General features: G+C 51.0%; 1 protein-coding gene across 1 annotated transcript; it reads right to left on the bottom strand.

The window, feature by feature from the left end:
• Positions 3,070-12,086, bottom strand: ZDHHC24 (zinc finger DHHC-type containing 24). The gene is made up of 3 exons (XM_003122494.6): positions 11,690-12,086; positions 10,002-10,279; positions 3,070-5,557 (listed from the first exon to the last, which is right to left on the bottom strand). The coding sequence occupies exons 1-3, from the start codon at positions 11,968-11,970 to the stop codon at positions 5,262-5,264; spliced, it is 855 nt and encodes a 284-aa protein (XP_003122542.3). The 5' UTR covers positions 11,971-12,086; the 3' UTR covers positions 3,070-5,261.

Genomic DNA, 12,453 nt, shown 5'->3' with positions numbered 1-12,453 from the left:
AAAAAGTCACTAGGGAAAAAAAAAATTTTCTCCAATTTTCTCTTTTCTCTCTGGAATTCCGATTAAGCATAGTATCTGATAAATGGTAATTCCAGAGAGAACAGGATTGACCCTGCAACGGGAACAGTGGTGTCTTGGGAGCACTGGGACGCAGGTTTGATCCCCCGCCCAGCACAGTGGGTTAAGGATCTGGCATTGCCACAGCTGTGGCTTAGGTCGCAACTGTTGTTCGGATCTGATCCCTGTCCCGGGAACTCCATGTGCCTCGGGGTGGCCAAAAATGAAAAAACAAAAACACAATGAAATTAAAAACAGGAAATCAGAGGGGAAAAAAATCAATGAAACCAAAGATTTCTTTGAAATCTTATCAGAATCAGCAAGGGAAATTGCCTCTTGACAAAACTAGTACTGGGCAGAAGAGGGGGAAAGACTTCTCCTAAGAACGTTTGACCACATGCCAACCTGAATTACTGATACCTGGGCGGTAGCTAAGACCCCTTGCTGAGAATTTAAGATGGTGCAGGTTTGGCTTGTAATCAGGCAACTGATAAACACATTTCCTCTCTGGAGGAATTCAGTTTTAACGCAATCTCAAAAAACATCCCCATTGATAGAATTCTAAGAACTATAACTTCAGTCAAAATTCACAAATTGCAAGAACAAACACAAAGAGTAGCCTGCATCATCAGGCCTCAAAGACCTAAGATATTGGAATTACCAAAAAATATACAATATTTCAATATATTTGAAGAAAAAAAGGAAACTTAAAATGTAAGACAGCAAGAGTATATAAAATGATCGAGCAAACTTGAAAAGGAACCAAACAGAACTTCCAGAAATGAAAAATAAAACATCTGACAAGTAAAACTCAATGAATGCGTTGACACAACCTCTAAAACACACCCCTTAAAAAAAAAAAAAAAAAAACACAAAAAAACAAACAAAGCCCTTCAATAGATTGGTTTAGCAGCTGAAAAAAGACTTAACTGGAAGATATATGTGTAGAAATTATCCAGAATGCCAGAAGCAGAAAACAAGAGCTACAAAGAGACAAGGAGGATGGAGTAGGAAGGTCTAGTAGAGTTCCAGCAGAGAGAGAAGACATCTGAGGACCAATTACCACATTTAGAATGGAGGGACAATGAGGCCCCACTGTACGGCACAGGGAACTATATCCAATCTCCTTGGACAGACCATGGTGGAAAGCAATACATATTTTTTTGAAGAAAAATGTATATCTATGTATGACTGAGTCACTTTGTATGGCAGAAATTGGTGCCACATTATAAATCAATTATAATTTAAGAAAAAACATAAAAAACAAATGAAGATATGACAGAATTTTCTAGAACTGATGAAAAACATCAATTCATTGACTCAGGATACCTAAGGAATCCCATTAAGGTAAATGCAAAGAAAACCACACTTGACATAGCACAGTAAAACTGCAGAATACTAAAAAAAACCCCACAAAATCTTAAAAGCAGTTGGAGACAAAAAGTACCTTTAGGAGTTCCCTTGTGGCTCAGTGGGTTAAGGATCTGGCATTGTCACTGCTATGGCATGGGTTCGATCTCTGGCCCGGGAACTTTGCATGCCATGGGTGTGGCCAAAAAAATTATCTTCAAAGGAACAGTAACAACAAAAACAGCAAAATAGAAAACAGTTGACTTACAGCAACAGTGGAGACTAAAAGAATCACATTTTCAATATATTGACAGGAAATAACTATTAGCCTAGAATTCTGCACCCAGGAAAAAATAAATGAAAAGGTAAAAAAACTAGAAAAGATAGGACAATAGCACAAAATAAAGGAGTAGAAATATATCCAAGAACATTAATTACAATAGATACAAATGACTAAATAACTTCCATTAGAAGACAAACTGTTACCTACATTTTAAAAATCCACCTACAGCCCATTCTTAAAAGGCAGAAAGTGAAATAAAAGGATAAAAATAAAAGTTTAATACATTTGGGAGTTCCCTTCATGGCTCAGTGGTTAACGAACCCGACTAGGATCCGTGAGAATGATGGTTCAATCCCTGGCCTCGCTCAGTGGGTTAAGGATCCAACATTGCTGTGAGCTGTGGTGTAGGTGGCAGATGTGGCTCAGATCTGGCATTGCTGTGGCTGTGATGTAGCCCAGCAGCTGCAGCTCTGTTTTGACCCCTAGCCTGGGAACCTCCATATGCTACAGGCACAGCCCTAAAAAGCAAAAAAAAAAAAAAAAAAAAAAAAAGCTTAATATATTCGTAATCAAAGGAAACTCAGCCTAATAAAAGGCATCAATTTAAAAAAAACCTAGGGGAGTTCCTGCTGTGGCGCAGTGGGTTAAAAATCCAGCTGCAGTGGCTCAGGTCACTGCGGAAGTGTGGGTTGGTTCCCTGGCCCAGCACAGTGGGTTAAGGATCTGGTGATCCCACAGCTCCACAGCTGTGGTGTAGGTTGCAGCTGCAGCTCTGATTCAATCCCTAGCCCAGGAACTTCTATATGACATGGGTATGGCAAAAAAAAAAAAAAAAAAACCTATAGCAAACTATGGTGAAATACTGAAATTATTCCCTCTAAGGTCGGAAACAAGTCAAAGATGCCCACCCTTTGCCTTCACTCAGACAGAAGGGCAAGAAAAATAAGAGGGATGAAAAAAAGAACAAAATTATCTTTTCATAGATATGATTATAAATATAGAAAAGTCAGAATTTACAAGTAAATTATAAGTTTTAGGTTTGCTGGACATAAAAATATTATCTTCATAAACCATGAACAATACATAACTATCAAATACTTAAGAATAAATCCAACCAAAAAAGGTATGATATTGAAGTTCCTGTTGTGGCTCAGCAGAAACCATGAGGATGCGGGTTCAATACCTGGTCTCACTCAGTGGGTTAGGGATCCAGCGTTGCCGTGAGCTGTGGTGTAGGTCGCAGATGTGGCTCAGACCTGGCATTGCTCTGGCTGTGAAGGCTGGCAGCTGCAGCTCTAACTCGACCCCTAGCCTGGGAACCTCCATATGCCACGGGTGTGGCCCTAAAAAGACAAAAAAAAAAAAAAAAAAGTATGATCTTTATGAGAAAAAGTATACAACTTTATTGAGAACATTACATGAAGAGATTCACCATGCTCATGAACTGGAAAATTCAATTTCGTGTAGATGCTGATTTTCCCCAGACTGATCTATAGATTAGGTTGGGCTCCATTCACAATTTCGAAGGGGTTTTATTGGTAGAGCTTTACAAGCTAATTCTAAACTTTATACAGAAGAGCAAGGGCCAAGAACAGAACGTGGGGGATCACACACGGGTAGATAAAATGATCAGTGGGACAAAATAGAAAAACCCATAGTGGTATCTTTGATGGGTCACTATACAGCAAGAAAAAGGAATGCCCTGCAGCCACACACATTGATTTGGAGAAATCTCAGAAACGTCATATTGACTGAAAAAGCAAATCACAGGAGAATAAACAGGGTATGGCTCCACTTATATAAAATTCAGAACATGCAAAACCCATACAAACATATGTAATAAAATCACAAAGCAAAGCCAGCTCAGTGTTTCCTCTACCAGGGAGGCACGGCAGGGGCTTCAAAGGAAATGGTACCCGCTTCCTAAATGGGGCTGAAGAGGGTGCTGTTTCTCTTTATTTTATAAACATTTTCTTGCATCTTCTATTTAATAATCATTAAAAAAAATTTTTTAAAAACCATATTTTGGAGGATGAGGGGTAAAGCAGAGGAGGAAGCAGGAAGTCTGCCAAAGCTTATGTACAGCACAGTGACAGGCACACCAAGTTCCTAACAGTTAAAAAATAGTAATAGAGCATGCGCTGTGGGAAAACAAAGTCCTAGCAGCTCAAACTTTGGTGGCACGGGCCTGGCAGAAGGGCGGGCTGCTCTGAGGGTTCTTGGAGGCAAGCCTGCCGTGTCACTGGAGGACCTCCTCCGCCTCCAGCAGTATCTGTTGATTTTCACTTCACCCCATTTTTGGTCCAGCCTCTCACCCCCACCCTCCGCAATGGAAGTCCCCACCTCCAGCCTAGTGGGGTAGCTGCTCGGCTGCAAGGGGTCAGGTGGGCTACTCCTAGCTACTCCTCAGAGAGACTTGGGATCAGTCCCTACTGTCAGCCCCAGACCTTGCCTTCCAAGGTGCTGGTGGAACCCCCGAGCCTCTCCAGGGCTCTGGGATGGGGGGCGCTGTGGCTGCCCCTTGGCCCCACCCTCTGGGAATGCTTTAATTTCAGCTGCTCCTTCTCCAAGCCAGGAACTGGGCCTGGGTCCCTCCCACGTCTCAACATGTTATCAACCTCTTTGGTCTGCTGCTCTCTCCCTCTTTTCTTTTTTCTTGTAAATTCACGTCTTTTTTATTTCCTTACTATTTTTTCAGATTTTAAGAGGGAAGAGGCAAACATGTTTAACACATGTTTAAACCTACCTCATTTACTGGAAGTGTCTACTTTACTATATTTAAATGAAAGTGTTTGAACGGAAGCTCCTGAGGGGTCCAGAGAGGAGCCGGGGCCTCTCAGCTCCATCCCCCACCTGACTTCTCTGCCTTGATTTTTTCCTACTCACTCCCCTGGGCTGTGCAAGGGTAACAAAGCACAAAGACCTGGGTTCAAATCCGACCTTGTCCATTTACTACCCCAGGATCTTATCCCATAAGTCTCAGAGCTTTAAGTTTTATCACCCATGTCACTGCTGTCCTGTGTCCCAGAGAAGTTCAATGAGATCGTCGGCGTTGAACTGCTCCTAACTCTAGGGCACTGAACCTGGGAGAGAATTCTGGACTCGCATACCCTGGCTCGCTCCCTTCTGCCTTGGCACCCCCCCACCCCCACCCCGCAACCCCAAGAGCCCTGGCTCCTCTCGCCCTCAGGCGTTCCGTGCTCCGCAGGCCTGCGGTCAGAGGAACCAAAAGCAGCCTGGGCAACAGTGAAGGGCCAGAAACCTACGAAGATGGAGGGAGTCAAGAACCACGTGGGCACTTTATTAACCGGGCCAAGGGGCAGCTGGACAGGCCGAGCAGCCCCTTGCCAGACCCTCCACTGTACTCAGGGGCCGTCGACAAAGGCTGACTCACAGGGCCCGAGCCCCGGGCACTGGGAATCCAAGCTGGGAAGGGAAAGGCCAAGGGTGGGGCTGGAGTTGCCGAAAGTACCAACCTGCCCCCGCCCGGAGGCTGGGGGGTGGGCCGGAACTGAGTTATGCGTCGCCTCTCGTGTCCCCGCTCCTTGCGCCGCTCAGGCTCTTCCAGACGTCAAGAAGCCGTGAGCCCCACGTCAGCTGCGGTCTGGAAGGTGATCCCGTCTCCAGGCAGCGGGGAGGCCAGGAAGGGCCAGAGCCAGACAAGGACCCAGCGCGGCCCCAGCGCCGCCTGCAGGTTATGGCAGGGCCCCAGGTCGTAAGAGTGCTGGCCCCGAGCCCACTCCCACGTGGTCTGGCCCCTCAGCAGCAGCATCCCATGGAAGAGCAGTCCGGCCCCGCACAGCAGCGCACCTGCCACACACGTGTCGGTCACGAAGGCCAGGGCGAACTGCGCCAGCGACACTCTGCCTGCCAGGGGAGAGCCGAGAGGGTCAGGGAGCAGCAGCAGCAGCGGGGCCCCGCCCTCCCCTCACCCCCCGCCCCCCACTCCCTACACCCCACACCACCGAGAAGCAGGGCTCACTCCTCCATGGGGCAAACAGAGTCGCTGCCCCCCATGGCCGATCCGTGCTGGCTGATGGGACCACACCGGTGGTGAGCAGGGCAGACACAGCCCCCTGCCTAGATGGGACTCTCACTCACACATCAGACTGGGTAGCGCCTCCGGGAATCCCAGGATGAATGGTAGGGCGCATCTCTGCCCTCAGGGAGCTGGCAGACAAGACATTCAAGACTTCCCGTCTCAGTTACTCAATTACAGCTGTGATGTGTGTGACAACGGAAAAGTATAGCAGCTTGAGCCATCCTAACCCACCAGTAGGTAATGGGTATCAGCTGAACTAATATGAACTACAAGATGCCCTAAAACTTGATGCCAAGCGAGAGAAGCCAGCCACAAAAGGTCACATTGTATGGTGCCATTTATATGCAGTGTCCCAAACAAGCAGATCTATAGAGACAGACAGAAGATTAGTGGTTGCCAGGGGCTGGGGGGCGCTCGTGGGGAGGGGGGACAGACTGCTTAAAGGATACAGGGTCTCTTTTGGGGGTGATGAAAATGGTCTGGAATTAGACCGTGGTGATGACTGCACAACACTGAATGAATGTACTAAATGCCACTGAATTGTGCACTTGAAAATGGTTAAAATTCTGAGTTGCATGTTACATGAATTTTACTTCAATAAAAAAGAGCCTATGGTGGGAGAAGATGACATTCAAACTTATTAAAAGGCTCAGGGAGGGAGTTCTCTGGTGGCCTAGTGGTGAAGGATCTGGTCTTGTCACTGCTGTGGCTTGGGTTCAATCCTCAGCCTGGGAACTTCTGTATGCTTCAGGTGCAGCCAGAAAAGAAAAAAAAAAAAGAGAGAGAGACTCAGGGAAGTCAACTTCATCTTTTTTTTTTTTTTTTTTTTTTTTTTTTTGTCTTTTTAGCTATTTTTTGGGCTGCTCCCGCGGCACATGGAGGTTGCCAGGCTAGGGGTCGAATCAGAGCTGTGGCCACCAGCCTACACCAGAGCCACAGCAACGTGGGATCCGAGCCGCGTCTGCGACCTACACCACAGCTCACGGCAACGCCAGAACCTTAACCCACTGAGCAAGGGCAGGGATCGAACCCGCAACCTCATGGTTCCTAGTCGGATTCGTTAACCACTGCGCCACGACGGGAACTCCAACTTCATCTATTTTGACAGTGATGTTTCGGGTGGTGCCTGAAGGTTCCGGAGGTATTTGCTAGGTGAATAGCGGAGGAAACACTCTGTCTAAAGGTCCTAGGACAGGATGGAGAAGTGCCTGTGAGACATCGAGTGGATGGTTCCGGAAGCTCAGGAGAGAAGCCCGGGCCAGATATGCAGCTTTCCTAGTGGCTGGTACAAAAGACAGTTCCGAGACCCAGCAGAGCATGTAGAGAGATGAGAACCATGCCTCGACCTCAGCCAGGAAATTAGGTCCTTAGAGACCAGATATAAGGAACCCAGAAAGGAAGTAGGAAACCCCAAAGTACAAGCTGTGGCTGGAGGTCAGCAGTTTCATGAGACTGAGAGGTCTCAGGTCTCATGAAGCAAGAAGACAGCTCAGAAGGGTCTTCTGGATTTTGTGGAGACAGAGGCAGGGGGACTGTGGAGGTCTAGGGGGACAGACGGGGGCAGGAGCCAGTCTGGAGCAGACGGGGAAATGCGGGGAGGTGAGGAAAAGCAGCCCATGAGCCCAGGCCCGTCCTTTGACTTGGCTGCTGACGAAGAGCCAGAGACACAAGGTGGAGAAGGATGCTGGCTGAAGTTAGGGTATGTACCAAGGGAAAACCCGAAGGAAGCCAGCGGAGGGAGCCTGGATTGGCGGGGGGAGAGGCAACCCCTGGTGTGGGGCCCCTGAGCAGGGAGGAGGAGGGGCCGGACCCTGGGAGACGCGGGGGAAGTCAGCTCCTGACCCCAGGGCAGGACAGACAATTCTGGACGTGCCCGCTGATGTCTGATTTTCTCAGTGATGGATTTTCAAGAGAGGCAGGGCTTAGAGGACAGGAAAGTGGGAAGGTTTCAGCTGCAGGCATTACAGGGAGCAAGCTGATGAGAAACCAGGGTGGCCAGGCACCACGGATGGCCTGTTGAGGTCAGCAGCATGAACGTGACATGGTACCAACTGCCATGAACTTCTGGGCATCTCTGGCCGCTCTCAGCAGCCAAGGGGCAGACACAGAGAAGCCAGGAAGGCACAGTGCAAGCAAGACAGAGCGAAGAGGCTTGAGATGTTGCAGGAGAAGAGTGGAAATGAGGGCACCGAGCTGGCCTTGCGGCGGTGAAGACAGAAGGTGCTGATGGGAAGAAAGGTGAGGCCAGGGCTCTGGAGCAGGTGTCTCAGAGTGAAAGAGTAAGTGATGGATAGGAGAAGTGGGACCAAAGAGAGGGGTGACTGATGGGTAACACTTTTTTTTTTTTTTTTTTTTGCTTTTTTGCTTTTTAGGGCCGCACCTGCAGCCTACGGAAGTTCCCAGACCAGGGGTTGAATCAGGGCTGCAGCTGCCAGCCTACACCACAGCCATGGCAACACAGCCTTAACCCACTGAGCGAGGCCAGAGATGGAACCTGCATCCTCATGGATACTAGCTGGGTTCGTAACCCACTGAGCCACAAAGGGAACTCCCGGGTGACACATTTTGGATTCCAACAGGACTGGGGCACAGATGCAGAGCAGAGGAAGGAAGTCAAATGGAGGAGAAGGTCAAGAAGCCAAGTGGTTGGGGCCATTCAGCCAGACCTGCAGGTACTTGTGATTTCAACAAGGCCCAGGGCTGAGAGAGACAGAGCGCTGGAGCCCAAGTCTTCAGTGGGTTCGGGAAGTGAGTGGGAGGCTGTGGATGACCAAGTTGGGGGGGAGGGCTCAAGTCTCAGTGGAGACGGGGGGTCACTGGGGGGGCAGAGGAGGCCATGTGGGCAGAGGAAGACCTTGACAATCCTACGGGCCTTCCAAGGCCACCCCTGGGCTTCAGGGAGGGGTCCTAGGGACAGAGCTGGCCTTGGATAGGATGGGGAGACACAGCCACTATTCGGAGTGGTCAGGAGGTTTAGCTACTGCAGGACAAGGTGACAGAGAGGACCGCTGAGAGGTCAGGAGGAAGGAGTCAGGGAAGAGACAGTCAAAGCATTCTGGGGGGCAGATAACCAAGTATAAAAAAAAAAAAAGTGGGGTTTCTATCCTGGGCGGTGGCAGAGGAAAGAGTGTCATCCAGAGCACAGCTTCTCAGTCAGCCTCCCGAGCCCAAACTTCCCCTCCCAACGTCCCCTGCCTATAACCTTCACTGGCTCCCCACTGCCCGGTCCAGTAAGGGCCGTCTCTTCATACCACACCAGAGGCCTCCACCAGCCAGAGCTAACCTAACTGTCCTGGTTTCAATTCTCACAATTTCCATCAAAACACCTTCACCCCTCCCTGCCCAGCCTCTAAGCCTCTGTCACACTGTTTCCCCAGCTCAGAATGCCCCCGCCCCATGGAGTTCCTGTCATGGCTCAGTGGTTAACGAATCCGACTAGGAACCATGAGGTTGCGGGTTCGATCCCTGGCCTCACTCAGTGGGTTAAGGATCTGGTGTTGCCATGAGCTGTGGCATAGGTTGCAGATGCAGCTCGGAACCCGCGTTGCTGTGGCTGTGATGTAGGCCAGCAGCTTCAGCTCCAAACAGACCCCTAGCCTGGGAACCTCCATATGCTGCAGGTTCGGCCCTAGAAAAGGCAAAAAGACAAAGAAAAGCAACAACGACAACAAAAAAACAAGAATGCCCCCGCCTGGACTTACAATACTCCCTCACCATCCCCCACCCGCCCCCGCAGTGAAATACCCCTAGTCTTTCCTCCTCTGCCAGTGCCTCCAGGTACCCTCCCCTGATCTCAGCCTGGACTCTGTACCTGCGTGGAGGGTCTACTCTTTTTTTTTTTTTTTTTTTTTTTTTTTTGTCTTTTTGCTATTTCTTTGGGCCGCTCCCGCAGCATATGGAGGTTCCCAGGCTAGGGGTCAAATCGGAGCTGTAGCCCCTGACCTACGCCAGAGCCACAGCAATGCAGGATCTGAGCCGCGCGTCTGCAACCTACACCACATCTCACGGCAATGCCAGATCGTTAACCCACTGAGCAAGGGCAGGGACCGAACTTGCAACCTCATGGTTCCTAGTCGGATTCGTTAACCACTGCGCCACGACGGGAACTCCGAGGGTCTACTCTTTTGCCAGCGCGTACACCCAGCTGAATCCCTGGCTGCCCTCACCTCCTGTCATGACATTGGGACTGGGTCCCAGGGCACTGCCTGGAGAACCAGCCAGAAATCCCATCTCCCCCCAGGATGGGCCTCAGCCTCCCCGGCTCCCCACCTGTGAGCAGCATGAGCCAGGGCAGCAGGAGGAGGGCGGCCGTGTGGAGGGGCGTGTGGGCTCGCAGCAGAGCTGACAGGGCCGGGCCCAGCAGCACAGAGACGTGCAGCAGGACACCTGCGGCGTGAAGCAGCAGACACAGGAAGGGCCGGTAGTTGTGGAAGCCCACGCAGCGGCCCAGCAGGCGGCAGTGGTGGTCCCGGCGGAGGATGCAGATGCGACAGGCGGAGCAATGCCCACTGCGTGGCGGCACCTGGCTTTGGCACTGGTAGCAGTAACTGCAGGGAAGGAACCACAGGGTCAGTTCCCCTGGCAGCTCCAACTGCCCCACATCATGCCCGGGTCAGCCCCTGAACCTGTCCTGGGGAACAGACACAGCCACAGCCCTCGCTGGGTATATGCAAGCCGAGCACTACTTCCCAGACCCTTCTTCCACTTCTAGAACAGCAGGTCTGAGGGCTCGTCCAGCTCTGACAGCCCCAGTCCTGAGCCCCTTCTCTGGCTTCTAACATCCAGAGCAAACTTCTCATCTCCACTGTCACCACTGTGGCCCGTCACCACGAACTCTACCCTGGATTGTTGCAGCAGCCTCTTGCCCCATCTCCCTGATTCCACCTTTGTCCCCAGGATGTTTCTTTTCTATTTTTTTTTTTTTTTTTTTTGGCCACGGATGTGGCATTCAGAAGTTCCTGGGCCAGGGATTGAACCTGACAACGCTGATCTTTTGAAAATTGAGGAGTTCCCGTCGTGGTGCAGTGGTTAACAAATCCGACTAGGAACCATGAGGTTTCGGGTTCCATCCCTGGCCTTGTTCAGTGGGTTAAGGATCCAGTGTTGCCGTGAGCTGTGGTGTAGGTCGCAGACGTGGCTCGGATTCTGCGTTGCTGTGGCTGCGGCGTAGCCCGGTGGCTACAGCTCCGATTAGACCCCTAGCCTGGGAACCTCCATATGCTCCATATGTGGCCCTAGAAAACGCAAAAGGAAAAAAAAAAAAAGAAAAGAAAGAAAGAAAATTGAAATCATGCCCCTCTTCTGTTCAAAACCCTCCAACAGCTCTCCATTTCGCTTCTAGTAAAAAGCCACAAATTCAAAGGTTTACATCTCTAACCTCTCCTCTCCCCCATCTCACTCCACGTCAGCCACACTGGCTGGCTGGCTGTTCTTGGAACATGCTGGGCACACAACTGCCTCAGAGCCTTTGCACTGCCTGTTCCCTCTGCCTAGAACATTCTTTCCCCAGATGAGTGGGGCTAACTCTCCCACCCTCTTCAAGTCTTTGTCCAAATACCACCTTCTCAATGAGGCCTGCCACTCTGTTTCAAACTGCCATTTGCATCCTCTTTAAGCTGCTCTTTTTGTTTCTTTACCACCACCAGCTTCTAACATTCTATATTATTTGTTTATTTATTACACCTGAAGTTTATCATCTGCCCCCTCCTCCGCTAAAATCAGGAATACGTTTTATTGCACCTCCAGTGCCTAGAACAGTACCTTGCACACAGTAGGTACTCAATGTTTGTAAGTGAATGAATGATACTTCTTGTGGCTTCTGGTTCTAAAGGAGTTCTCTGGCTCCAACAAGCGGATCTTTGTAAACTGGTTCTATCATCAGGTCCTAGGGCCCTCCCCCTGCCCCAAGCTCCCCCGGCCCCACACCCCACCCCTGCCAGACCCCGTGCCCCACTCACGCCCAGCCCTGGCCCAGACCACGGCCGGCCAGCATCACACCCCGGATGCTGGGATCCGAGCGCAGGAAGAGCCCCACGTTGCCCAGTAGGTTTAGCAGCTGGAAGGCTGCCAGGGCAAGCTGCAAGGTCCGGGCCAAGGGTCCCAGCGGGGGAGGCCCAGGACCAAGCACCAGCACGTAGGCCACCTCCAAGCCCACAGCCGCGGCCCACAGCGCAGTGAGCACAAGGGGCAGCCGCGCGTGTGCCCCCTCGGCGCTCCCCACCGCCCAGGGCTGCCCCATGGCTTGGGCCCACCCGCGGTGGGATCGGGAGTACCCCGCCGCTTCCGTATCGGGGCGGGGATAGTGTCAAAAGGACGTCTGCCACGACCAATAGAAGCTGTGAAGAGGTGAGGCGAGCTTTCCGGTTCACAGGCGGCGGCAGGCAGATACCGAGATGTGATTGGACGGCCGAACGAGCCAAGGAAAGGCTTGGAACCTCGTCGGCGCTAGAGCCTGGTAGGGCGGCGCCGTTATAGCCCCGCCCACCCGCGGAGGCCCCGCCCCTCCCGCCGTTGCTGAGTCCCCGTCCCGCTGGCTGGCTCGCCAAAGAAGATAGAGTTGCAGCCTCAGTGGCGTCCGGGTTTCCCGGCTCAGCACATTCTCCCTCAACCCTTAGTCGCCCCGATATTAATAGCCCTGCCTCGGCCCATCCAGTTGGCTTGAAGCCCCGCCCCCTCCTCTAGTGTCTCCCCTCGTCACCCGAGAAAACATTCAAATCAACTC

This window comes from Sus scrofa, chromosome 2, assembly GCF_000003025.6.
Source record: "Sus scrofa isolate TJ Tabasco breed Duroc chromosome 2, Sscrofa11.1, whole genome shotgun sequence".
Classification (NCBI taxonomy): Eukaryota; Metazoa; Chordata; class Mammalia; order Artiodactyla; family Suidae; genus Sus; species Sus scrofa.
The sequence above is the reverse complement of the archived record's forward strand: the minus strand, read 5'-3'. Positions and strand labels throughout refer to the sequence as shown.